Raw genomic sequence first — 26,556 nt, 5'->3', positions numbered from 1 at the left:
CCATGGCAGCTCAGTATCCAAGTGGGTACCCTAGTAAGGGGAACAGGGACTATTTCTGACATGAACTCAATGATGGGCTCCTTTACCTCCCCTTGACCCCTGAGGGAGGAACAGCCTTGCTAGGCCACAGAGGAGGACATTGCAGCCAGTCCTGAAGATACATGATAAGCTAGGGTCAGATGAAAGAGGAGGAGGACCTCCCCTAGCAGTGGTCTTGGAAACGGACAAGGAGGAGATGAGGGAGAAAGGGCGGGAGTGGGAGGGAATGAGGGAGGGGGCTATGGCTGGGATACAAAGTAAATAACCTGTGATTAATATTAAAAAAATAAAAATTAATAAAAAAAAGAAAGAAAAAAAAGAAGTGAAGAATAAAGGATAAGAACAAAACTCTTTAAACATGTCCAAGAAAGAACTGTGTGTGGTGGCACCAGCCTTCAATCCCAGCACATGGGAGCAGAGGCAGGTGGATCTCTGAATTCTAGGCCAGCCTGGTCTACAGAGTGAGTTCCAGGACAACTGGAGCTATACAGAGAAACCCTGCCTCAAAAAAGTGAAAAGAAAGATATGGGAAACGAGTTCAAGAATGAAAAACAAACCTGAATTAAAGGAAGCATAATAGCTAAATGTAGCATGTAGTATAAGATGGATACTTAAACAGTCCCACTATAAAAATACTGTTTGAACTGTAAAATGCAAGTAAGACTTACTAATGAAATAATAATTGTAATATGCTAGTGTGAGAGAACAAATACTATGAGTATATTCAAATGTGCCCGAAAAATTTACATGTGTGATAGAAAAAATGCTGAGACAATGACTGAAATTAAAGCAAATATGGTAAATTTAAAAATCCAGTTAAAATGAATGTGAAAATTTGTTATTTTGATAACTATCTTGTTCAAGATAAAGTTTAAAATGTCACAAACTCTAAAAACAAACAAACAATTAAATATGAATTATATATATCACAAGGCTATAAGGTAGACACAAGGGTAGGGTGACCAAAGCAAGTTCAGGGCCATCCCATCTACTCATAACTCCATCTATACCTAGTGAATTCCAGGCCAGCTGGGCAACATAGTGAGACCTGACCAAAAATAAATATATCAAAGAGACAGAAAAAAAAAAAAAAGTTAGTGAAGGACATCAGGCCATTCAGCAAGGCCTAGGAGTGAACAAACCCTTTTCAATGATTCTGTATACTTATACCAAAGTTCATGATAAATATGGAATGTTTCATGTACTAAAAATTATGCTTCCCACTTATTCGATACATTATCAATTCCATTACTTGAAGATCACACTGAAAAATGCCTCATGATATTAACTGATCCACATTCAACTCTAATCAATAAACACATGCTAATTTAAAATATAAGCATTAATTGCCACTAAATTATCAGTGGTTTTTTTGTTTTGTTTTTTTTTTGTTTGTTTGATTTTTAATCGTAGCCATGGCTAGCCTGGAACTGCTATAGAGACCAGGCTGGCCACAAACCCACAGAAAGCTATATGTCCCTAACTCCTAAGATTAAAGACATGTGCCACTATGCCTACCTATTAGGGCTCTTATTTCAGGAATTTTCCAAGCTAATTTGGTAAGGGAAAAATACTATATGTAGATAACATTTATAATCAACTATTAACACTGGAAGTGTGAAGAATTAGTGTTTTGTTCTGTGGTTCTCAAACTAGACCTCAGGGTTCTCTGTAGCTATGCAGGTAGTCTACAATTGAACTACATTTCTAGCTCCATCCTTAAAATCTCAATAAATAATACCAGATGTGGTAAAGTTTTTTTCCTTACGTCTGCCAAAAAATGTGCCCTCTGTGCTTGTCTTAGCTTGAATCGTTTGATTTTCTGCTGGATCCTTTTATCTTTCAAAAGCTGTTGTTCTGTGGCCCATTCACAGTGGAGATAAGAGCTAAAAGTTTTATAAAAACAATATATTAGAATTATATTAAAATAACCTGTGTGTTTATATGTATTCTTAATTATAATATCAATACAAAAATATTACCTTTGATTTTGCATATAGGTAATCATTTCATTCAACTTCAAAAGATTTTATAAAAATTCTAAAACAATCATTTTGATCCTCGAATACTAAAGAAATTGTAGCCAAGGAGTCACAGTTTGTCACTGTTTACATGTGACAAACTGACCAAAAGCTGTTTCTGTAATATTTTTTATTATATTGATTTTGTCATGATCAAAGCTTCATGCATTAAGACCAACATAATTTTCTTTGAAAGATTTAATCAAAACACAGAGAAAAACTATACAAAAGGAATACATTTTCTTACAGCTGGTGACTCCATTGATGTAATTCACCCATAATCAAGATAAACTTTAAAACCTTAAAGTCAAATCATCAATGTATATACATCTGACATGGCAACAATCAATTGTTGTGTATAAAAATAATAAAACCTGAAGAGCTCAAAACAGAAGAGGGATAACTACCTATGTCTTGTAAAACCGTGTTTTATAATATTCTTATATTTTGATATATAATTTCAAAAATTCAATCTTAACATGAAAATTTTTTGTTTGTTTTGGTTTTTAAAAGCAGGGTTTCTCTGTGTAGCCCTGGCTGTCCTGGAACTAACTGGCCTCAAACTCAGAGAACTGCCTGCCTCTGCCTCCCATGACTGGGATTAAAAGCTTGCACCACTATACCTGGCCTTAAAACGTTTTCAAACACAACCTTTTTATTTTTTAAAATTAGAGTTCTCATATTTACAAATAATAAAAATTTTTCATTAAAATGCAAATGAAATGAAAATATGTTAATTGTAACTCATATTTTGCTAAATACCATTTCATAATTTTTAATTCAAATACTTACTAATTCTTGTATTTCACAAAAAATTCTTCTATATCAAGCATAACTCCAGGTGATATCTAAAAAATTAAAATTAATCACTGTGATTCAAGTGGAACACCAAATATAAAGTGAGAAGTATAATGTACCATTACTTACTTCCTTTTTTACAATTCTAGAAGACAGTATTTTGTCTACAATTGCGGCATCTTCTTCACTTGGGTTTTCCTATGAGAAAGAGGGAAAACATGATGGAATATGCTCTTAAAAAGAAGAAAAATCACCACTCAACAAACATCAATGATTGAAGACTGAGCACTATATGAAATGTTAGAAATGAAAAAAAAAAAAAAAAAAAAAAAAGAAACGCAAATGCGTCTCATTGTTCCTGCCCTTGCCAGCATCTGCATGGTCCTTACTAAGCTCAGTGTGTTCCTCATCTCTAGCACCTCCACTATCACCACTTCCAGGGCACCAACTAGGAAACTCAGGAATACACAAGATAAATATTTGCCTAAGTGGCTAAATATTTGGCTCATAATGCATATGAGAAAAATTTAAAAAGCAAAAATATAGAGCATGTAGTAATAATTTAGACAAGGAAATCAAGAGCACAAAGAAGTATGAGTTCCTGGTTTGGTGATTTAAAGTGTAGTCTTACCACGAATAACTGTAAAGGCTGTTCACCAGGCAGAGGGGCTGAATTCTTTTTCATTTTCATAGTGCCTTTCACCTCTTCCTCAGATTGTTTCCCTTCTGCATCTTCTGCATATTTTTTTCTTTTAATTTGTCGATTTGATCTTCTTTTCTGTAATGAACCGTAAGGATCTAATTTATATAAATTATTTTAAAAACCTTTAGCAGAGATTTAAAGAATATTACTCTATGTTGGTGATTTCTTAGGAAAAAAATTTCAAAATTATGACCAACACTTATCTCTCTCTCTTTTTTTGCTCATTAAAGGTTATAACATGCCCGTGGATGAGTTCACAATCTTCCCAAAGCTTCACTTCCCACAATTTCAAACATGAAAAAAGTTTAATGACACCTTTGTTTAATTTTCTTTATAAATTATGACTAAAAAGATCTGGTTTTGTTTTGAAGTAGTTCACAGCTTGAAAGGGCAATGTTCTGTTAGTAATACTTTTATTGCTAGATTAGTTTTCTTTAGAAAAAAATTACAAAAATAAAATGTTATCGTGTTTAGTTATTAATTTGCTCCTTAGGCAATACATATTTTAAATTATAAATAATTTGTTCCAAACCTAAGTTATATCAAATGGCTATTAGTTAAATAATTATTTGATGCCTAAATACAGAAGAAATTAAGTATTCTCTAAAGTATGTGAAACTGTTTAAGATAGAAAATAATGTTTTAGAATAAATGTATAAAATCATTCTGTTTAGTTAATTTAGATGCTAAAGTGTATCACTACTTTGAATAGTTTCCTCAATGATAAAAAAAAAAAAAAAGGGACAAAAGCCATACAACTGAGACTTTTTAAAGGTATTACTTGTAGTAACAGGTCTTTTTAACAGTCTAATTTTAAATAAGAATCAAATGTTTATGGCTTTACTTATCTCCCTAATTATCTAATATCTATTTTGACAGTTTATAATTTATGGAAAAATTTTCAAAACAAAGTTATACAACTTTTGATGTTTTCACTAAAAAATAAATAAATAAATAAAATTCAAAGCTCAGTTGGTTTCACAATACAAAAGGACTTGCTTGTACTTCCATGAATCCTTGGGGAAGAGAGGTTTCAGCCAACTAGTCTACTGAGCAGAAGTATTCTACTGGGTGGAGTCAACCCTTCTTGCTTTTCCTGTTCTATTTCCCTTTAAGCACAGTAATTTTCCTGACATTCCCCAAAAGTGGAACCATAAAATAGCCCATATGTTCTACCTATGGTTTCTGCAATATTATCTATGTGGGAGCTTTTTCATTATTTTCACAACCATAGCAAAACCAGCTATAACAGAACCAGTTGAATCTGTGTAGCAGTGAGGCACCAAGTTGAAGTTGTTACTCTACTAATTTTGCAGTGGTTGTGGCCTTTGTAAAACCATGCCTCTCTTGTCGTATGAGATGAGCAACACTGCAAGAAAGAAGGCAATATATGGATAGTCAATTACTATGCCTTTTTGTTAGGATGGGCCACCCATGTGCTTATACTCCTTCTGTTGGAGGGGAAAGGAGTCTAGTGGGGCCAAATCAAGGCTAGGCAAGGATTCTACAAACGAGCAATAACTCCCAGCCTTACTGCTAGAGATAAACACATTTACATTTGTTTGTTTGCTTGTAAACAGGATTTCAATGCGTAGCCCTGGCTATCCTAGAACTCAAAGATGTGCCTGTCTCTGCTTCTGCTGGGGTTAAAGGTATGTGCCACCACTCCCAGCCTCACAGATACATATATTTTGTGTGTGTGTGTGTGTGTGTGTGTATGTGTGTGTGCGCGCGCGTGTGTGTTTTCGGGACAGGGTTTCTCTGTGTAGTCTTGGCTGTCCTGGCTTTAAAGACCAAGCTTGGCCTTGAACTCACAGAGATTCACCTGTCTCTGAGTGCTGGGGTTAAAGGTTTGCACCACCACACCCTGCTACATTTACATTTTCTAACATTATAGTAATACCTTGTTAATTAAAGAGACAGGAAGGTAACATATAACCATAATAAAAAGACTACAAAAATCCAGCTTTTTCACATACTAATTTAAAAAAACACATGAAATATTTATTGTTCCCTAAAGGGAACGTTCAATGAACTTACTTAGTTTAAATGAATGCCTAAATGAATTCTATTTCAACTATCATATAGATCTTAATGTTCTAAATAGTTTAAATTAGTACTCAACTTGACATTTACTATAATAAAATATGTACATATTATCAAAGTTTCACTATGCATGATTTCTAAATAATTAAAATTGAGAGTCAAGCAGCATATTTCAATAAGATTCTACGATCTATTTTCAGCTTATAGTTTCCTTTCTGGTTAGTTGGCTACTTATCTGTACTCTGAAATGCCCACTGATCTTTAGTAAAGAGTAAATACATGGTGTGAAGTTTTCCTTTATAGCACAAAAATGCATATTCAGACAACTTCAAAAGATAGAATGAGGGCTACTTATCATAAATGGTTCTTTCATCCTGTGAAGAATTTATCAGCCTAATTAATTGACTTGAAAGTCTGTGGATAGAACACTGTAGATGATCTCATCCTAAATTGCACCAGTGAAGTATTCAGCAACACAGTTTAGGGAAAGTCAAAGTCCACATCACTTCTCCAATTATGTGTTTTTATCATACAACATCTCTAACTAGTTTTAAGACTATATAAACTAATCTGACATCCACATAATTGGTAAATATGGCTTTTTCTGGCTTTCTCCAATTTTTTAAAACAGTGGTAGCATGTTCTCTCCTAGTTTATTTCTAGCTTTTATCCTCCTATATTTTGAAAGGCTTCGCAGATCAGGGCAGATCAACTCACTGCACTATGAATAACGGAAGCACAGATTTATGTTTGTGGGTGACTAATGGTTTGTTATGATAGAACTAGTTTTCTATAAATATTTTACCATAATAATCTCTGCAGGGGTATTTATAAAAACATATAGGCCTCTAAATATAGTGTAACTATGAAAGTACTCTTTTATTAAGATTAAAGATATAAAATTAAAAACCATATTCACAATTCCAGATTTTTCTGTCTCTAAAATTTAATTCAACTTTAAGATTCCATCTTGACTGTTGTCACTGAAAACTATTATGGGACCTTTCCCATTTCTAAAATGGCAAAATCAAGTATACCATAATAAAGATTTAAACTTAGAAAATACACTTTCTCTTTTTATTTTGTTAAAGCAACACACTTGTCAAAGCAACCTAACACTAGAGTGAAAGAAAGAAAAGATGTTTACAAAGCACTAAAGCTACTGTTTCACTGTTTGGTAAATTACAAAATGGAAAAATGGCCAGTATTTTTCTAGTAAAAATTAAACTAAAAAATTCTGATATTGAATAAGGTAAGTGTAAGTTTACCTAAGTTACGGATAGCGTATGAAGAAAAGGCCAGGCCATGTGAGATTAGGAGCTTCATCTCTGCCCTTACCTCAACTCTCGCAGCAGCCCAGGAGCCTTGAGCCACTACTCTCCCATTGGATAAGAAGCTGCATGAGGAAGAAGAAAGGCCATTCAGGGGCTTCCTGGCCCCATAACTCAACATTGCCACCACCCCTACGGCCTACAGTAGTATGTTAAGTATTAGAAAGCAGAGGGTGGCCTGAATTATTATGACCTTCACTACAGATTATATTATATATAGACATATTTCCCCATAAGATTGTTTTGAGTATAAACCTATTTTTTAAAGGCAAACGCACAATATTTATGTCTGATGGGATTTTTAGCATCATAGGTTATCTTTTTTCAACATAAGCAGACAAAAAGTATTGACTCTAGAAATGAGTCAATTCATTTGTTCTACAATTTGTATGATTTTTAAAAGTAATATCTCTACCATAAGTTTCATTCAAAGCACTCTGTAAGTCCAAGATAGCACTGGATACTGCTTCATGTTAAAAGCCATCCAGGATTTGTGTTATTTAACCTCTCAGAGTTTCAGTTCCACTACTGAAAAATGAGGGGTTTAAGGAAGGCAGATTAATTTCCTCCCACATCTAATATTATATGGTAATATTCTAGAAGTATATTGGAATAATGCTAGCCTACAGTATTTGTTATATAATAAATTGTGCTTTAATCCTCAACTAGAGTGTAAATATCCACGAGGCAACATTATGCTCCCTAAACAATTTCTAACAGTTTAATTTCTCAAAATAAGAATTAATACTCACTTGCGAGTGTTGCTCTTTGAATGTGTGCTGTGACATCTGCTCTGCGTCAGACAGCTCATCTGAAGACTCATTCTTTCTTTTTTGTTTCTTACCCAATGTAATAATGAGTTTGCTGTTTTAGGAGGAAAGAAATTAACATTCAGAACTCTGCATTTTCCATTTTTGGTGAATTAAAATTGTCATGATAAACATAATTTTATAGTGTACATATCTAACCAAATGCTACTTATCCTGAAATTCATATACACATTTTCAAACTATGGACTCTTCTGATAGACTGACTGCAGCACAGGAAGGAGTCAGGCCCCAGCACTTGCTTCTGAGGTTCTGAATGGACTTTTCATGCAAAAATGTTCATGTCACACAATTATCTAACAATAAAAATAATTTATTTTCATACAGATTCAGAAACAAGGACTTCCTTTTATTTCCTGCCTGCTACTGAGATGCTGCTCACTGCACTTGATTACTCCACTCTCTAAGAGCCTCTAATTCTCTCTACCCTGAGTAATGTCTCCTTGTGCTACAGACAATCTGACATCCTGCTATTATACATTAGCACTTTAACTTAATGTCAAGGCTTATTGAACCTATACCATATGCACCTAGGAATAAGAAATACTACTTACACAATTCTTATGTGTCAGTATAACTTTCTGTTTTTACATTCAATATTATACACATATCAAGCACACATCTTTAAAAGTCTGTTAGCTTGAGAGATAAGTACAGGCAGTCTAGGTTTCATTATCTGTCTCAACTGTACCATTACTAAAGTACCATATTAATCATAAACTGTACTACTAAACAGCAAAGTTCTCTTTTAGATGTCTCTATTTCTAAAAATAAAAACTCCTCCAACATTTTCATATGTAGTAGCTCAATTATATCCAAATCCTTAACAATTATTTACCAATTTTGTAAGTTATGACAATGATAAGATTGTAAATTCAGAGATCTGGACCCTCAACATTGAGCAAATTGCCTGATCTCTCTTGGCCTTTGTACTGGCTGGCTTTGACACAAGCTAGAGTCATCAGAAAGCAAGGAGCCTTAGTTGAGGAAAGGCCTCCATGAGATTCAACTGTAAGGCATTTTCTCAATTAGTGAACAATGTGGGAAGGCCCAGCTAATGGTGGGTGGTTGTCCTGGGTTCTATAAGCAAGCAGGCTGAGCAAGCCACGAGGAGCAAGCCAGTAAGCAGCAGCCCTCCATGGCCTCTGCATCAGATCCTGCCCTGTTTCAGTTCCTGTCCTGCCTTTCTTCAATGATGAACAGTGCTATGTAAACATAAGCCAAATAAACTCCTTTCCTCCCCAGCTTGTTTTTGTTCATGGTGTTTCATCTCACCAATAGAAGCCCTAAGACAGCCTTGCCTCTCTGGCCACAAGACAAGAGATAGTGTAACAGCAACCTCTCTTAACTGTTAACAAATAAGTGACAATTATGTGATATGGTTTGAATCTTAAATGTCCCAGAAATGATAATATTAAAGGCTAGGTCCTCAGGTGATGGCACTATTAAGATGAGGTGGTGTTTATCATTAGGAGTATTCTTTTGAAGGGGACATTGAGACCCTGGCTACATCTTCTCCATCTGCTTCCCAGCTCATAAAAGATGAGTAGCTTCCTCCCCTACATTCTCATGGCCATGATATTCTGCCCTTTTTACTGGTCTACAGCAACACAGTCAGTGCCTATGGACTAAAACCTCAAAAACCCTAAGACAAAACAAATCTATCATTTCAAGAGGCTGTTTATCTCAGATGCTTCATTCCAGAAATGGACCGTTAATACACTGTTGGTTTTTAACATAATATTAATGGATAGTAATTCTCAACTAATGGAAACTAAAAATTACATCAGATGCAAAATGACAGTCTTTAACCTTCCAGAGTGAAAGAAGGACCACAACAAAAATGCTAAAATGGAGGTTAGCACAGAACCTCCTTCAGTGTGACTATTTTATATGTTTATAGAAGATTAAAGGAGGCTTTACAGAAAAGGCAGAATTGTTGGCTAAATGTTGAAAGGGAGTTAGCAGATAGTGAAAGGCTATGGTACATCCCAGGCAGAACACACAGAAAAGGAAGGCAAATGTACAGCAGTAATAAGGAGTAGAACACATACCCAAAGAGGAAGTGATGGAGAGATCATAGAAGGCCTTGTAATGGCATGCAAAGACTAACTTTCTAAAGTTCAAGTCAGCTTTTATGCTCCATAGGATAGGACTAACACTACCTGTCTAAATCCTGTAATGAGTTTTAAAATTACTAGGTTATTTAAGGAAAAAATGGGACTAGAAAGATGGCTCAGTGTTTAAGGGCACTAGCTGATCTTCCAAATGTCCTGAGTTCAGTTCCTAGCAACCACATGGTGGCAGGCATACATTCAGACAAAGCAATTTAAAAAAAAAAAATCTTAAAAAAAAATTTACCTCAAGAACTAAAGATATGGTCTAGTAGTTATCAGAACTTGCTGCTCTTGCAGAGGGCCTGGGTTTGGTTACCAGGACCCACTTCAGGTGATTAATAACTACCTGTAACCATAGTTCCAGAGGATCTAACACTTTCTACTGGCCTCTGCAGGCATATACAAGTATAGACACACATACATGTTAAAATAAATAAATCCTTAGGACCAGATGTGGAAGTGCACACCACAGGTAGACCTCCATCAATTCAACAGAGTTCTAGGTCAGACAAGGCTATACAGTGAGACCCTGTCTCAAAATAAATAAAAAACTTTGAAAATTTTAGTTCAAAAGAAACTGAGAATTTAAAATTTAATTTCACAGGGTTGGAGAGATGGCTCGGTGAGCCTTGACTGCTCTTCTAGAGGTCCTGAGTTCAATTCCCAGCACCTACATGGTGGCTCACAATCATCTATTAACTGTAGTCCCATGGTATCAGATACCCTCTTCTGATATACAGATAGATGTACTTGCAGACAAAACACCCATACACATAAACAAATACATCTTGAAAAATATATAATAAAATTTTATTTTACAGAGTCTATATTTTTCTTCTAACATAGGCCTAGACTATAATTTTACTTCATAAACTTATTAATAATCTTTAATTACACAGGCAAAAATCCCTTTCAAGTTCTTATTGGCTTTTTTTTAGACAAGTTCTGGCTATGTAGGTCAAGCTGACCTTGAATTTAGTATGAACCCTGCCTCAGCCTCCGGGGTGCTGGGATTTGAGATGTACTCCACCAAATGCCCCTTAAAAGAGTCTGTTGTGAGAGCAGTACAGCTCCGTGGAAGATTTCTCATCTAATGTGGACAAAGTCCTAGATACAGTCTGTGGCCTCACGAAGCAAAATCTAATATGGCAGCAAATTTTTCAGATACAGTAGTTTATTAGGTTTAAGTCCAAAATATTATATATCTTTTCTGTGTACAAATGACACAGTATCATGTGTCACAGAAAGTTATTCTGATATTTGACATAATTCTTGACTGTCTTAATTCTGGGTGGGGTAGAAGCACATATATATCTGAAGATTTAAAACATGGCTACTTACAGGAACACTGATTGGAAACTGTTAAGCTGTATTAGCTTATTTTCTGCTCTAAAAGGCCATGTACATAACACTAAGGGGAATAATTACCAATATGGTATTAGACTAGCAGGGGGTGGCTTCACTGGAAAGCAAGCAATCTATTTAAAATACAGCTTCCTCACAAAAAGTAGCAGAAAAAGTAAAAATGCCTAGAAAGGACTTACTAGTGAATGTTAGAAGTGAAAATGTCGTTAAAAAAAAAAAAAAAGTCACCTGTAATTTCAGTATGTGGAAGGCAGAGGCAGCATGATGGGAAACAATTTGAAGCAAGCCTGACTACATAGCAAGACCCCGTCTTAAGTGGATGTTAAAAAGTAGGCAAAAGAAAAACACTATCGGAAACAAAGCCTATGGATTAGTTAATAGGATTGTACAAATGTTTACTTGCCAGTTTTGATCCTTGTGCTTTAGTTACATAAAATGTCAACATCAGAGGAAGCTAAGAGAAAAGCCTAAAAGACCTCTAATGTAGTTCTGCAAGTCTGAAATCGTTTCAAATTACAAACTAAAAGCCAAAACTACTATATATGTATAAAAACAAGCAAACAAAAGAAACCTCAGATTTGTGGATTCCAACCCTGAGAATTCAAGTCTAGGAATGAAAAGAACAATATAGTGGGATTGAAGCCAGGGTCCACACATGTAAACAAGCACTTCCAGTATGACATATCCACAGCCCATTCAAATCAGAGGCAGAATCTCTCTAAATTGCCTGGGCTGACCTCCAACTTTTACTCTTCATATCAGATTCCAGGGGGTGGGATTAAAGGTGAGCACTAGCACAATGGGCTCTAGTTTTAAATAATTTCTCCAAAGTATTCTGTTGTCCCAGCAGATTAGAAATAAATATTCAAGACAATGTTAAACTTTTTATTCACACTAAACCAAAATTTTAAAGTTCATGTGCCTATACAAGTTGTTAATTCTGAGAAAAACTCTAAGACATGCAGAGCAGGCACCAGTCTCAATAGATAAGAAGAGTTCAACACCAAATAGCAAAACAACTGTCAAAGTCACAGATCTGATAAGAAGGAAAACAACAACAAAGCAAACACAACCACAAAAGTCCCTTTATTGCTAGGTAACTATGAGACCTCTCACAGATTTAAAAAAAAAAAAAACTGGCATATTTACTTCAGACAGTCCACACATATTTAACATGAATAAACACAGTTTGACAAACCAGAAATCTGAAGTGCTATTATCAGCATAGCTTTAACTTTAAAGTTTGTATGACTTTTGAGCAACCAGGGATCTGTATTGGCTATAAAATGGCAACAGCTATAAATGGTATCTAAAGGAACTCAGACGATTTAATAAACAAGAGAAAGTAAGCAAATACCCAAATGTTGTAGAACATCCTGAAATAATTCTACATTTAATTATTAATTCTATTAATTATTAATTCTCTTACTTTAATATTAATTACTAATCTATGTTTAAAATTAATTATAAATAATAGTAAATTTTCATTGTGAATGCATTCTTCAAATACAATGAGCTTATAATTCAAGGAGAAATATTCACAAAATAAAACAATGAAGTAGTATGAAACAACTTATCAAATCAGTAAATTATTTATGTAACTTTTGATTTTAAAGAAATGTTAAAGAGGGCTGGTGAGATGGCTCTGCACTTAAGAGCACTGGCTGCTTTTCAGAGGACCTGGGCTCAATTTCCAGCACCCACATGGCAGCTCCCAACTGCCTATAACTCCTGTTCCAGTGGATCTGACAGCCTCATTCCGACACACATGAAAACAAAACATCAATGTACATAAAATAAAAATAAATAAAAATTTAAAAATGTTAAAGGATGCAAGTGTTCTTAATCCTGGTACTTAAGAGGCAGAGGCAGATGGATCTCTATGAGTGTGAGGCCAGCCTGGTCTACACAGCAACCAGTCACATGGTGAGACATTGTCTCAACAATATTAAAAAGGATCTGTTATTAATGCCAACAAACTAGCAGTAGATATTCAGGAAAAGCCAACCAAATGCCCCTAAATATCCAAATAGTTCCTCACAGAAAAGGGCAATTTGAAATGATGGTATAACACTGAGTTCTTAATTAATTCACTTGCTATCAGTACAGTGTCTATACCGAGATGTGTCTACATTTGATTTTGAGTGTAATTTATGCACTAATCTACATTCAGCCCATTCATTATTAGTAGACTCTGTTAACAGACTAAGCTCTGCACTGTGTCAAGCTGTAATTGCCCCCTGTTGATTCTTTCATTGTAATAATTGGACAATGAATCTTACTCAATTAGCCCATATGTTGTGATGAATACTCCCATCATACTTGGTATAAATGATTCATGCCTATGATACTCACATGTACCAGGATGAGGCAGAAAGACTATTCGTCTGAGGCCAGCCTGGATTACACAGCAAGACCCTGTCTCAAGCAATGCAAACCAAAACAAGAGCTATCCACATAATTTTAACCATAGAAAACAGGTAAAAATATTTTATATTATTTAGCTTTTGCCAGTTAAGTAAAAAAGAAAAGAAGCCATTTTAAAAGGCACTGAAAATATTTTTTTTCTAGCCAGGAATGGTGAACACATTTTTAAGCCTATCAGATGCAGGTGGATCTCTGAGTTCAAGGCTAGCTTGTTTAACAGATCGAGTTCCACAACTGGGAGCGCTCTCTCTCTCTCTCCCCCTCTGAATATATTTGGGGACTAGGAAATAGCTCAGTGAGTAAAGTGCTTTCTGCACAAGTATAAATATGTGATTATGGATCCCAGTACCAATGCCTAATAAGTCAATTCAAGATCACAACTTAATCTCATTAAGAAAAAGCAAGCAAATTTTAAATGTTTAAATAGGCTTCTTCTTCTTTTTTTTTTTTTTCAGTTAAAACAGTAATCATTAAGTATGTAAAAAAAAAAAAGATATTGTATTGTAAGCTTTTGACAATGTTAATTTTTCATTATTTCTTGTCCAGAGTTGAATGTTGCTCCCCACCCCTCACCCCCGCAGTGTATTATATAAATAACTATTAAGAATTCATACAATCACTCATATGCTTGAGTACAGTTTTTGAGACAGGATCTTTCTATGTCCTGTCTTTCTCCTAAGTGCTGAGGTTAAATCATGTACTGTCATGATTGACAGCACAGTTGAACTTTAATTCTTAAAAAATATACAAGTAAAATGAAACAAAATAAACAAAAACAGCACATGTAACATCTTTAAAACCAGGATTCTTAGTAATTTGCCACAGCTTTAATTGGCAACACTTTTCTTTCTTACTGACACACAAAGTGACGGTGCCTTATGATCAAAAGCATTTTACATTCAAGGAAGCAGGGCACCTTATTCTTAGAATGAGAAACCTTACTAGTCTTGTAAAAGCATAAATAAACCGTAAAATAAACTGTAACTGAAATTCCTATCATGTATTCCTACTTACTCTGTAAATGACTGTTTCACAATATCTGAGTTTTATAATTTAGACTTAAACAGTAAAATTAGAAGAACATTTTGTCTGCTTGGCTTTACATAGACTATTAATGGCATAATAGGAACATGCAATAAATTTATATCATACACTTTTATAACCATTTTAGTTAGCATCTGCCAAACAAGTAATTCAGACCTTTATATATTTGAAGATGATACCATTTCAAAATTACTATTTTGAAAATATGAAAATCGTAGCTCACATACCACTTTTATTATAGACAGGGTCTATCTATGTATCCCAAGATGATCTCAGACTCTTACAGGTACCAAAGAGGCTGGAGACAGAGCTGAGTGGTAGAGCCCTTGGCCTAGTACAAACAAGAAGCTGTTTGACCCCCCTTGGACCAAAACCAAGCCGAACCAAACCAAACCATATACAAGCACACTAACAATACTATATAAAAGCACTGAGGTTTAATGTCGTATTTTGTCATAATGTCTCAACTTTAATTTCTATTTGAGCTCGATAAATATCTCGAAATTCACGTATTTTGCTATAACAGAAAACTACTTCAAATATTTAATAAATTATGTTCCTATAGCCAACAGACTAACTATGAATAGTACAAAAACCAAAGACTCCAGTTATTCAGGACTGGAACTGATGAAACATACTGCTGTGAGAACAAGTCAAGATCAAAAGCTCTCTGTTTATGTCAGTCAGATAACTGGTCAGAAAGGAAGTCCTAAGGAAGACTGACAGTACAGCTCAGTGAGAGTGCCTTCTACCACACACGCATGTGCGAGATGCTGGGTTCAATCCACAGCCACGAAAGAAAAACTCACACAACACAATAAAGCAGTGGCTGAGTTTTGTTGCTGCTGTTTCTTCATATTCTTTTCTGTTTAGTTTTTACATGGGTGAGAGAGAGAGGTGGCCTACACAGTGAATGAGTATAAACATTGGGAAGATGTGTAGCTCTTGGCCTTGACTTATTGCCTAAATGGCTACTTACATAACAGCTTGCATCTACTGGTCACTACATGTATTCTAGATATTGTTTCATTTCTTTAAATGTTAACCCATTTCGTCCTCAAAATGATACTATGAGACATGTAATATGATTATCCCTCTTCTAAAGACGGCAGGTAAACATCTGCACAGGTTTATACAGCTTGTAACGAAATGCAATTGGCTCCAAAATCAAAGAATTTAAATTAATCTCATTAACATGTTGTATGTCCAAGCTATGTCATAGAATTATTACAAAAATTATATGAGATGATATGGAGTGCTCTGAAAAGAATATTTTACTGCTCTCATTTTTTTTTTTTTTCAAGACAGGGTTTCTGTGTATAACCTTGGCTGTCCTAGACTTGCTTTGTAGACCAGGCTGGTCTTGAACTCACTGAGATCCGCCTGCCTCTGCCTCCCTGAGTGCAGGAATTACAGGCATGTGCCATTGCACCTGGCTACTGCTTAAGTATCAACCTAGGGGCGAGAGCAATGTCTCAACAGTTGAGAGAATACTGCTCTTGAAGAAGACCTGGATTTGGTTTCCAAGCTCCCAGCTGCCTATAACTCCAGTTCCAGATCATCTGATGCCCTCTACCCTCCGAGGGCATCTGTGCACATGTGCTGTAAATAAACCTTTGCAGGCACACACGCATACACATAAGTTTAGAGTCTTGAGAGGTGGTCCAACAGATGCCTGTCATACAAAAATGAGGACCAGAGTTTCCCACTTACAGTCGCTACATGTAGAAAAAGCCAGGCAGAGCAGTGGCCTGCCTGAAATCCCAAGATGTGCAGAGACAGGGGCTCACCAGGCCATTCTTGCTCGATAGACTGACAGGGCAGTCAAATTCTGAATTCAGTGAGAAATTGCTTTAAAGTGGAGAGTCACATAACATCAATCTTGCCTCCACATCACAGTGCACATGCGTGTTCACCACATGAAAACATATATACTGCACACATATACCACACACATATACAAATGAATAAAATCAATTTTTGGGCTCAGACTTGGGAGATGGCTCAGCTGCTCAAGTGCTTGTTGCATGACTCCTGAGCACCCATGTAAAAACTCAGGCACTATGGCACCCACCTGCAGATACAGGAAAGGGCCTCATACTCCCTGACAGCCAGGCTGTTGAAATCAATAATCTCCAGGTGCAATGAGAACCTTGTCTCAAAAAAATTCAGTGAAGAGTGGTTCAGGAGGACACCTGTAGACCTCGGGCCTCCACGTACACATCACATGTAGACACATGATCCCTCACACACCCATGCAAACAATATACTATACTACACAACACTATACATACACACAAACCACATCAAGCTATAAAAAAGAAAAAGTTTCAAACACACTAAAGCAATGATTTTTTTTCTTCAGATTAATATTCCTGGTTTATCTATGAATCACATCTATGAGTCAAATAAATATTAGTTCTGACTAGCTATCACCAATAAATTATGGCTTACAAGTGTACTTTTTATTTTTCGGTTACATGTCTATGTACGTAGGAGTGCTGTATCTACAGAGCCCAGGAGAGGGCCCTGGAACCTCTGGAGCTATAGTTAGAAGCAGCTGTGAGCCTCCTGATGTGGGTACTGGAAACTGCACTTGCATCTTCTGTAAGAGTAGCAATGGGGTACACTGAGTCATCTCTCCAGCTTCCATATATACTTTTTAAATTTATACTTAACACTATGGGGGTGGGAAAAGGTTAAAACGAAGCATGTATTGTCTTCAAAATTATTGGTGTCAATAATTTGATACTCATTGAACAATTCTAAAATTCACAGGGAATCTGATTTTAAAGGGAAATATTTTTAAAGGGAAATATTCACATATCATAAAATGCTACTTAAAATAACACAAACCTATCTTTAATTAAATGACTCGACATAACAATTTTTAAAAAGGGCAGGGAGCTGAACATGGTGCTGCAACTCTCTAATATCAGCTCTTGAGATGCAGAGGCTGATTTCTGTGTGTTCTAGGTCAACCAGGGCTACACAGTGAGACCTTCTCTCAAAAACCAAAAAGCCGCCCTTCCAAACAACAACAAACAAAGCCAACAACACCAACAAAACTAGGACTGTGAATGCAGTTTAAGGGGAGAGTACTTGCCTAACATGCAAAGGATCTGGGCTTGACCTCCATCCCTGCAGTAAATAACTGAGTAAAGTACTCAGCAAATTCAAAACAATAAAGCATGTTGGCGCCTTATTAGAAGACATAATAAGGAAATATTTTAATTGGCTAATAGAGATGCCCTGCATTCCATATTAATATATTTTATTCCATGTTGGTGACATGGTTCAGTGGGTAAAGTTGCTTACCACCAAGTATGAATGACCCGAGTTTGATCTCTAGGACCCATATGGTAAGAAGAGAGAACTGATACTCACAAGTTGTCCTCTAACTCCTCTGCATGTTTACACGCCTACCACTTCCCCGTTTCTCTATCAAAAGGGCCTAGGGATAGGGCTGTAGCTTAGTGGTGGAGTGCATGCCTACCATATGCAATGCCTTAAGTGAACGACCAGCCTGGCAATAAACTGTCACAGAGCCCATACATTCTCACGTTTTTCCTTGTAGCAACTACTTAATATCTTGACTAAAAAAAGAAAAGCAGAATGCAAACAAAATAAAACAAAAACCCCCAACATTTTCAGTACAATTGTCTCCATATACTTTTTTCTGCTTGCTAGAGATTGACACACGCGAGGTGTAGGGGAGAAAGAGAGGGAAAAAGAATTAAAGCAATTTTATTTTAAATATTCTACTTTTCTTTCTTTCTTTTTCTTTTTTAAACAAAAATACAACTCTTAAAAAAATGAGCCAAAGCCAGGCATGGTGGCACTTGCCTGTAATCCTAGAATCGAGGAGGTAGAAACACTAAATTTGAGGCCAGTCTGCTCTACATAATAGGTTCCAAGCCAGTCTCAAATAGAAAATAAAAGAGAAAAAGAACAACAACAAAAAATCCAGTCTTCTTCCAAACAGCCCATATCACTATTACTATTTCCAATAATACTAATTCACATTTTCAAAAATCCATGTTTCTCTTTGATTTAATTATTTCTAGTTTTACTTTCTGTGCTTAGAATTTTTCTCTTCAGTCAGATTCAGGTCTGATATTATTTGTCTCTAGGTGCTTGGGTCTCCTTCATCCTCAGACTTAAAACAAATAACAGGTATTATAGCTTTTGAAGCTTATCTACCAATTTCAATAATACTGTTTTCAAAGTATTAGCCTCCTAAATACATTTTTTCTGCCTATATCTCTGAACAAATTAAAATTAGAAAAATCTTAATAATATTAACTTTTAGTATTGTGAAAGGTGAAATGTAGGCTTCTTAGATTTAAAAAAGAGAATTTTTGGAAAACAGGTATCTCATTTAAAAAAGTGAACAACTTTTTAAAAATGAATGAGTAAGGGCTGGAGATATGGTTCAGTGGTTAAGATACTTATGTCTCTTATAGATGAGCTGGGTTCAGTTCTCAGAATCTACATGGAGGCTCATAACTGATTATACATGCATACACTCAGGCATACATAGAAAATAAATAAATAAATCTAAAAGAAGAATCTCAGCACAATTTATGCTGGCTATGAAGACTGCTGACATAAAGATGATTTTTTTTTAAATAAACATAGGAGTAAAAATTTAACTCTGAATTTCACCATAGTTGTCTGTAAATTGTATGATCAATAATACTTACTGATACATTATACTAAGGAGAGACTGCATTTATTTGACTGCATCAGAATAAAAATAAAAAATTCAATTTGCTGGTAACCTCTATAGCAGTAATTTAAGCAAACAGGAGTCTCACAATAGAGAAATTATCATTTTACTATGTTCTCAGTGTATGTGAACAACAAAAAAACTTACATTAACTTAGATAAATCGCTTTATGCAAACTTCTACACAAAGCTTCAAAAAAGACTAAGTAGTCTTGTGACAACAATTGTAAGCTATGATGGTCTAGCATTGAGCTTCACTTTACATACAAAGCCTACATACATTTATTTTTTGAAAATATATAAATGGTCAAATTAAAATACATAGAATTGGCACCAGGAATGAAGGTGTTAAAGGGTGATTGTCTAGCATGTACAAGACCTTAGTTTCACATTTTAAAACAAACAAACAAAAAAAACCTGAGGTTTTGATCCCTAACACTATAAAAAATATAATAATAAAATTCAATAGATATATAGGATTGGTGTGCATTTCTTTGCTCTTAGGACTGTGTTGAAGCATTAACACTGGCCTCTTTAGTACATTAAGTAAATCAGTAAATACCTATTGAAATTGCTGACCAACAGTCCAGAGTTTTTGAATGGTTGAGTTTTCTGAGAAAATATTATATATCATGCTTTTAAATCATTAGATACCCTGGGAGTTACAATGCCACTTAGAGGTAAAGAAACCTTAAAAGAATTTCAAATATGTCTTGAAGAAAGTGATTTTGGAACTGTCACAAAAATACAGATTTTTATTTCCCTCCCTTACGTGTTTTGTTTTATTAATACAAACACACAAACTACTATGTTACCAGAAAAGTACTATTTGGGAGGCTCTCCATTATTACATAATTCATTGGAAATAGAAATAAGACCTATTTGGTAGCCAGCAATGTAAAATTATCCTAATGGAGTCCATATATCACACTCAAATCAAAAGCAGAAAAAAAGGTTACACAGGTTGGACTTCAGCAAAAACTGGAAAACATTAAATTTAATTAATAATCAACTTACCCAATTTTTGTCTTTTCTTTCAACTTTGAGCAAGTTTTTGTTTTTTTGTTGTCTCTGTCTTTTGGTTTTGATTTCATCCTTCGACCTCTCTTTTCTTCTTTCCCTTCAACTGAAGCACTAGGAAAGTTCTCAGGGCTCATTACTCGTGGAATATTACGTTCCCCACGCTCCTTTGCTCTTGCTATGGCCTCTGATATTATACGATTAGCCTTCTCTTGCTTGCTTTCTGACTCTGCTTTTTTTCTTGGCTTCTTCTCAGACATGACTCTCACCTGGGTATTCTGCAACTTAGTATATGTCCCAGAACCATCACTCTTCTTGGAAGATGGAGGCTAGGGAAACCAAAAAAGAAAAAAAATAATAAATAGAATGCACTACCATATATTTAAAATTAAAAAAAACAAAAAATGACAAAAGCAAATATGTCAGTGCTGCAAACAAAGGTAAAAGTAAGACATTCTAATTATTTGGAAGTTAGTACAGAGTAAACAGCTCAAGGACTGACTTGAAAAATAAAGGTTAAGGAAAGACAGATTTATTGATATGCCTACAGCATGCTTAGCTTTCTGATTTTGTTCTGTAAATACAGTTGTTTCAAATTGTGTCCTGTAACTATTATTTATATTTAGGATAAATGTCTTTTATTTTTCCTTCAAAATTCTGAGCTCAGTATTAAATTCAAAAATAGCTATTGTAACTTAGAATCACATCTCCTTATATTGAGTTTTAGAAAAATACAGACCCTATTTTAAAACTAAGAATAGAACACAAAACCATTTTAATGCAACAGCACAGCTAGGTAGTTAGTAAACAATCATTCTACTATATAAAATCAAAGTTTTAGTTTTCCCCTGAAAGAGTTAAACATGGATTTTTGTCCTTTTCATTATAATTTTGCTCAAGCAATTTGGGAAAGGAACAAGTTTTACAGTTTTATATTACAATTATTAATATTTTAGCAATCTCACAGGAAGCAGACAAGAGCATTTTAAAAGAATTTTCTCTCCATACACATTCGTTCACAAAGGCTTAGATCACAGTTTTGTTATGTTCTTACCAGTAAACATGCCTCTGACTACAGCAGAGAAAAAAAACAGGAATTTCCAAGCACATTTTCATGCCGATTCCAGTGTGTTCTACTGGGTGTCTTTTCTATACCTGCCTCATCAAGGTTTCAGAAGCAGTGCCACAGCACTGGGAAAGGAAGGAAGGCTTAGACGCGATCTCTAAAATGCCACCTTAAGGCCTACAGACTACAACAAATAACCAAGGCTGAGAAAACAGCACCAAGCTCAAGATGGCGATGCAGTGCGACTCCCGCAGCAGCAGCCAGTAACGAGGAGGGTTATTCAATCCCATTAGCCTTTTAGCCCAAAGAACCCCTCCTCCTCCCACTCATTCAGGCTTTCACTTACCCTTCCTCTTGGCCTCTTCACTGAAGACATTTTTGGCGTCAGACAAAGGCTTGCCCTCTGCTTTTTCACCACCCCAGGCAGTGCTCAAGAAAAAAGCATTGAAAGAAGATTCCTAAATGGCCTATTTAGCAAGCTGCAACCAAGAGATGAACAACCGTCCACAAATACACATTTTGATTTACCAACACATTCCTGCCTTGGCAAGTTTACATCTGCCGTTCATCCTTATTAGCTAAGATGAAGGCTGCAAGCCCTCCTAAAAGCTCTTTCCTCAATAGCTGTAAGCAGATAGCCAGATTCCAACAAAGCACAGAAAGAAATGAATGCACAAAGCATCAAAATGCATCAGCATGAATATTAGAGATGTCGTTAAAAATACTGACTCCTTCTGCGGAAGTAGGCCAGCAGATGGTGCTACCAGTTATTATTCCATTAGACTCTGCAGTTTAACCCCCAGTGGACTGCTCTTCCCTCCAGTAACTCGTTAACTCTCAATCTGCCACTTCCTACAGTCAGGTTTTTAAAAATATACATAAAAGTATAGTTTTAAAAAAACTGATCTGGGAACTAAAACAGTGGAGAAATGGCTTTATGTGGCTCAGTATTTTTTTTTTTTAATACAATGCAATTTTCACCAGAGGAAAAATACTTTTCTTCACAAAATTCAAATAAAATATTAAAACTACTGAAAGTAGCTGCCAATGAGCAAAGGGTTAAAGAGCAGGTCATGCAAATGAACACTTAACAAGTGACTTGTTCAGAAACTAAGTCTCTTTCCAGGGCATCTAAAATCGGCAACAACAAAGCAACTGTTATTTTTTACATTGAGAAATGAAACTATTTTCACTATCTCCATGAACACATTGATTTTTTCCAACAAAAATCTCAATTGTTTTGGCCTTTACTTTTCATGTTCTAACAAAACTTATCACAGATGAAATTTAAGTTTAATATCTTGCTAAAAACAAATAACAAGTTGATTTCAATTTGTTTGACCCTGTTTGAGACAGGGTCCGTTTCTGCTATTCTGGTACTCACACAGATACATCTGCCTTACTGCCTTGGTGTGCTGGAATTAAAGGTATGTGCCACCACACCTAATGATGATTGATAAAATGTTCCTTTCTATTAAATAGAGAGATAGACAGACTGACAGACTACATGGGTGTGGTGGCACATACCTTTAATCCCAGCTCTCTGGAGGCAGAAGCAGGAAGATCTCCCAGTTCGAGGCCAGCCTAGTCTATAGAGTGAGCCCCAGAACAGCCAAGGCTACACAGAAAAACCCTGTCTCAAAAACAAAACAAAAAACAAAAAGAAAAACAAACAAAAAACCCTCTTGGCAATTTTAAAAAAGGGACTATTTTAGTAAGCAGTATCTTTAAATAGTTAAAACTTCAATGCTTCAAATTTTAAATTTATCTTTTTGTTGTTGTTTTTGTTTTGTTTGCTCCACAGGGTTTCTCCGTGGAGCCCTGGCTGTCTTGGAACTCCCTCTGTAAACTAGGTTAGCCTTGAACTCAGAGATCTGCTTGCCTCTTGTCTCCCAAGTGCTGGGATCAAAGGTGTGCACCACCAGTGCCCAGGCTTCATCTTTTTATTAATGCTCCTTTTACAGCTTTTCTTCACAAGTCATCTGATATCTGTATGAAAATGCAGTGTTTTATCATTGGGAAAAGTAAAGGTTACAAGAGAAATGCAACACTCTCTGAACAGTTCTAGGAGGACCAATCTGGGCAGCATGTGAGAAAAGTGCCAAAGCAGAGAAGCCGCAGTCTCACTCAGTAATTAGTTAGTGCCAGCTACTGTTCTACGTATTTATAGTATTAACTAACTTAACCCTGAAGGAGAAACAGGTAGTAATATTAGCAAAGAGACAGAAGGTGGCAAACAAAAGAGGTCAGGCACTCTTGTGGCTGTTGTTAAAAAAGGACAGAAGGGACATAGGACAATTACAAAAATATTGATATAAAAGCCAAAACCTACTGCTTATTTGGCATCAAGTACTATTCTCACAATTGCTAATAATTTGTATACATTGTCCTAGTTAACATTCAAGACAGATCTGTTTTAGTTCTGCATTGTTTCAGTTCCATGACAGCCAGAGCTCCACAGAGAAACCCTGTCTTGAAAAAACAAAATAAAAATAACAACAAAAAGATAAATTTAAATTTTGAAGCAGTGAAGTTTTAATTATTTAAAGATATTGCTTACTGAAGTAGTCTCTCTTTTTTTTTTTTAATTGCACTGATGTTAATTGTTAATTTACAGTTAAGGACACTTGCACAAAAGAAGTAACCTGCTTAGTTCAGCATTTGAGAGCACTACCATTCACTGGTTACTCTTCCAAAGGACCCTGGTTCAGTTCCTAGCAGTTCACAACAACCTGTAATTCCATTTCAAAAGTTCTGACACCCTCTTCTGGCCTCTGGGGACTAGGAATGTGCATGGTACACACATATACATTTAGGCCATATACTCATACATATGAAATAAAATAAAATAAATTTAAAGACCCCATTGCTACTGAATAGAGTAACATGGGTTAGAAGACACAACAGCCTCTTTAAAGAGACCATGCTTTTTAGCTGAATGATATGGCATATAATTCAAGCAGAGTAACTTATGGGAATCAACTTAAATACAAATAAAAATGAGCAGCTTTTTCAAAATATCAGGTTGGTAATAATAAAGCTAGGATGAGTGTTTTTACTCCTAATGCCATTTCAAAGATGCGGAGGTAATAAGATATTGCTGCAGTATGGCTGCAGGAAGAGTCAACAGCTGCTCTCTAGACCAAGTTCTGGTATAAGAAAAGGTAAAACAGATAGGAAACCTAGTTGAGAAGAAACTAGGTTTATGTTTATGTAATTCTTTCACTCTGAGTTTCAAATGGTGACCACTAATCTAGAAATTGAAGTTAGATCCCTAAAGAGCAGTCAGGATTGAAGATAAGATATGGATCCTGGAGATGTACTCAAATCCTACCCACATGAGCAAGGCCATATTGAACTCTGAACACACGCGCGCGCGCGCACACACACACACACACACACACACACACACGTGGATTGCCTGCTATTCTCTTTTCTCTCCTTAGCACTCTAGTCACAGATCAAGGACAATTCCCAAACCAGCTAACTGTTCTTACAAAGGTGCTCAGCAGTTTCCACTACCTTACTCAACACACTGTAACTGTTTAACAATGAATCTTAACAGTAGAATAGTGAGTTATTGGTCAAACAGTTCTACTGCTACTGGAATTCAGAATTTTAAACTATATTCCCATGAGGTGAAAATGAATTTCCAATTTATATAAAAATATAAACACAATGTTATCATTTCTATTTCCTCAGTCTAAGCATTAATCAAAATCTGTCAAAAATCTGCTTAATTATAGTTTGTTTTCCTCTTCTCCACAGCCTTCATTATATTAATTTTCCATTTGCTACATTGGGATTATGACTACATTGTAATTTTTCTATAGGTTGTGATACTTGCTTAGCATGCTTGATGCACTTGGATCAATCCCCAGTGCAAAAAAAAAAAAAAAAATGAATGAATGAACAAATGAATGAATTTCTCCAGTCACAAAAGGTAAATATATGAAGCAAATATCCCATAATAACTTAATACCATAATTTATATGGTATTTTAGTTGTTGATAGTAAGCTTATGTCCCAGATGTCCCAGTTTTCATTTTTAGTAAAGGCTGGCCTTAACTAGGGGTCCTAGACATCTGCAGAACTGGAATTATGGATGTATGCCAAATTACCACATGCAGCTAAGATATAATTTTAAAGAAGGGAAAAAATACACTTATGTCAAGTATTTTCTTGAGTTTTTGTCTTACTTTATTTTAATAGAATTTTTACCTAAAGTAGGGAGATAATTTCATTTCAATCTCTTCATGTCTGTTAAATGTCTATCCCCCCCCCACCAAGACAGGGTTTCTCTGTGTAGCCTTGGCATCCTGGACTCCCTTTGTAGACCAGGCTGGCTTCCAACTCACAGCAATATGCCTGCCTCTGCCTCCCTGATTGCCAGGATTACAGGATTACAAATTACCACCACACCTGGCAAAATGTCATATTTGTAACTTAAAATGGTATGTTTTTGTCTTGTGTATCCAGGTCTCCCTAGTAGGTAACAGTGACATTGCTTTTATTCTTGTTAAAGTTAGAAATTTTGAGTTTACAGTGGTATGACAATACTTTTAAAAGTAGTATCAATATTTTAATCACCCATGTGGCAGTCAAGCAAATAGATAACCTTAAAATTTGTGTTGATAAAAAAAAAATAACAGTTTTTCCCAACTTATAGAAAAAAATCGAAGAGAAAAGAACATGACAGATACAACAGTAAAGTCCAGAGGCAATCAATAAATTCCAGAATTTGGAAAACTATTTGAGATAAGTGACTGGTTTCATTCACAAAGCAATTATAAGAAAAGAAGGTGACCACAGACCTAAAGGTGTAAGACTAATATGTGAAGGAAAAAACTTAAGTGAAAATAAGAGAAACTTTTAAAAAGTTATCTACCAAATGTAATGTATGGATATTGTGCATTGATCTGAACAAGTCAAACCTGAGTATACATTTTAAACAACTGAGAAAATGACTATAAGATTATATCAGTGAAAAAGTGGCTGTCAAAGTTGGGTTGATACTTGAC

At 35.4% G+C, this 26,556-nt stretch overlaps 1 protein-coding gene across 7 annotated transcripts in view; it reads right to left on the bottom strand.

Moving 5' to 3' along the window:
* Positions 1-26,556, bottom strand: part of Chd9 (chromodomain helicase DNA binding protein 9) — a 208,022-nt gene that overhangs the window by 69,046 nt on the left and 112,420 nt on the right. For 5 of the 7 annotated variants that reach the window (XM_055620763.1, XM_055620762.1, XM_055620761.1 and 2 more), the window contains 6 exons: positions 20,467-20,798; positions 7,691-7,802; positions 3,490-3,636; positions 2,988-3,056; positions 2,853-2,908; positions 1,808-1,925 (listed from right to left, as the gene is read on the bottom strand). In XM_055620763.1, the coding sequence (XP_055476738.1) occupies positions 1,808-1,925; positions 2,853-2,908; positions 2,988-3,056; positions 3,490-3,636; positions 7,691-7,802; positions 20,467-20,798 (834 nt within the window). Of the gene's footprint in view, positions 1-1,807; positions 1,926-2,852; positions 2,909-2,987; positions 3,057-3,489; positions 3,637-7,690; positions 7,803-20,466; positions 20,799-21,881; positions 22,157-26,556 lie in introns of those variants that run through there. The other 2 variants (XM_055620766.1, XM_055620768.1) reach the window with 1 other exon arrangement.

This window comes from Psammomys obesus, unplaced genomic scaffold (genome assembly GCF_907164565.1).
Source record: "Psammomys obesus unplaced genomic scaffold, mPsaObe1.curated_primary_1811, whole genome shotgun sequence".
Classification (NCBI taxonomy): Eukaryota; Metazoa; Chordata; class Mammalia; order Rodentia; family Muridae; genus Psammomys; species Psammomys obesus.
Note: the sequence above shows the minus strand (reverse complement) of the source record. Positions and strands in the feature narration are given on the sequence as shown.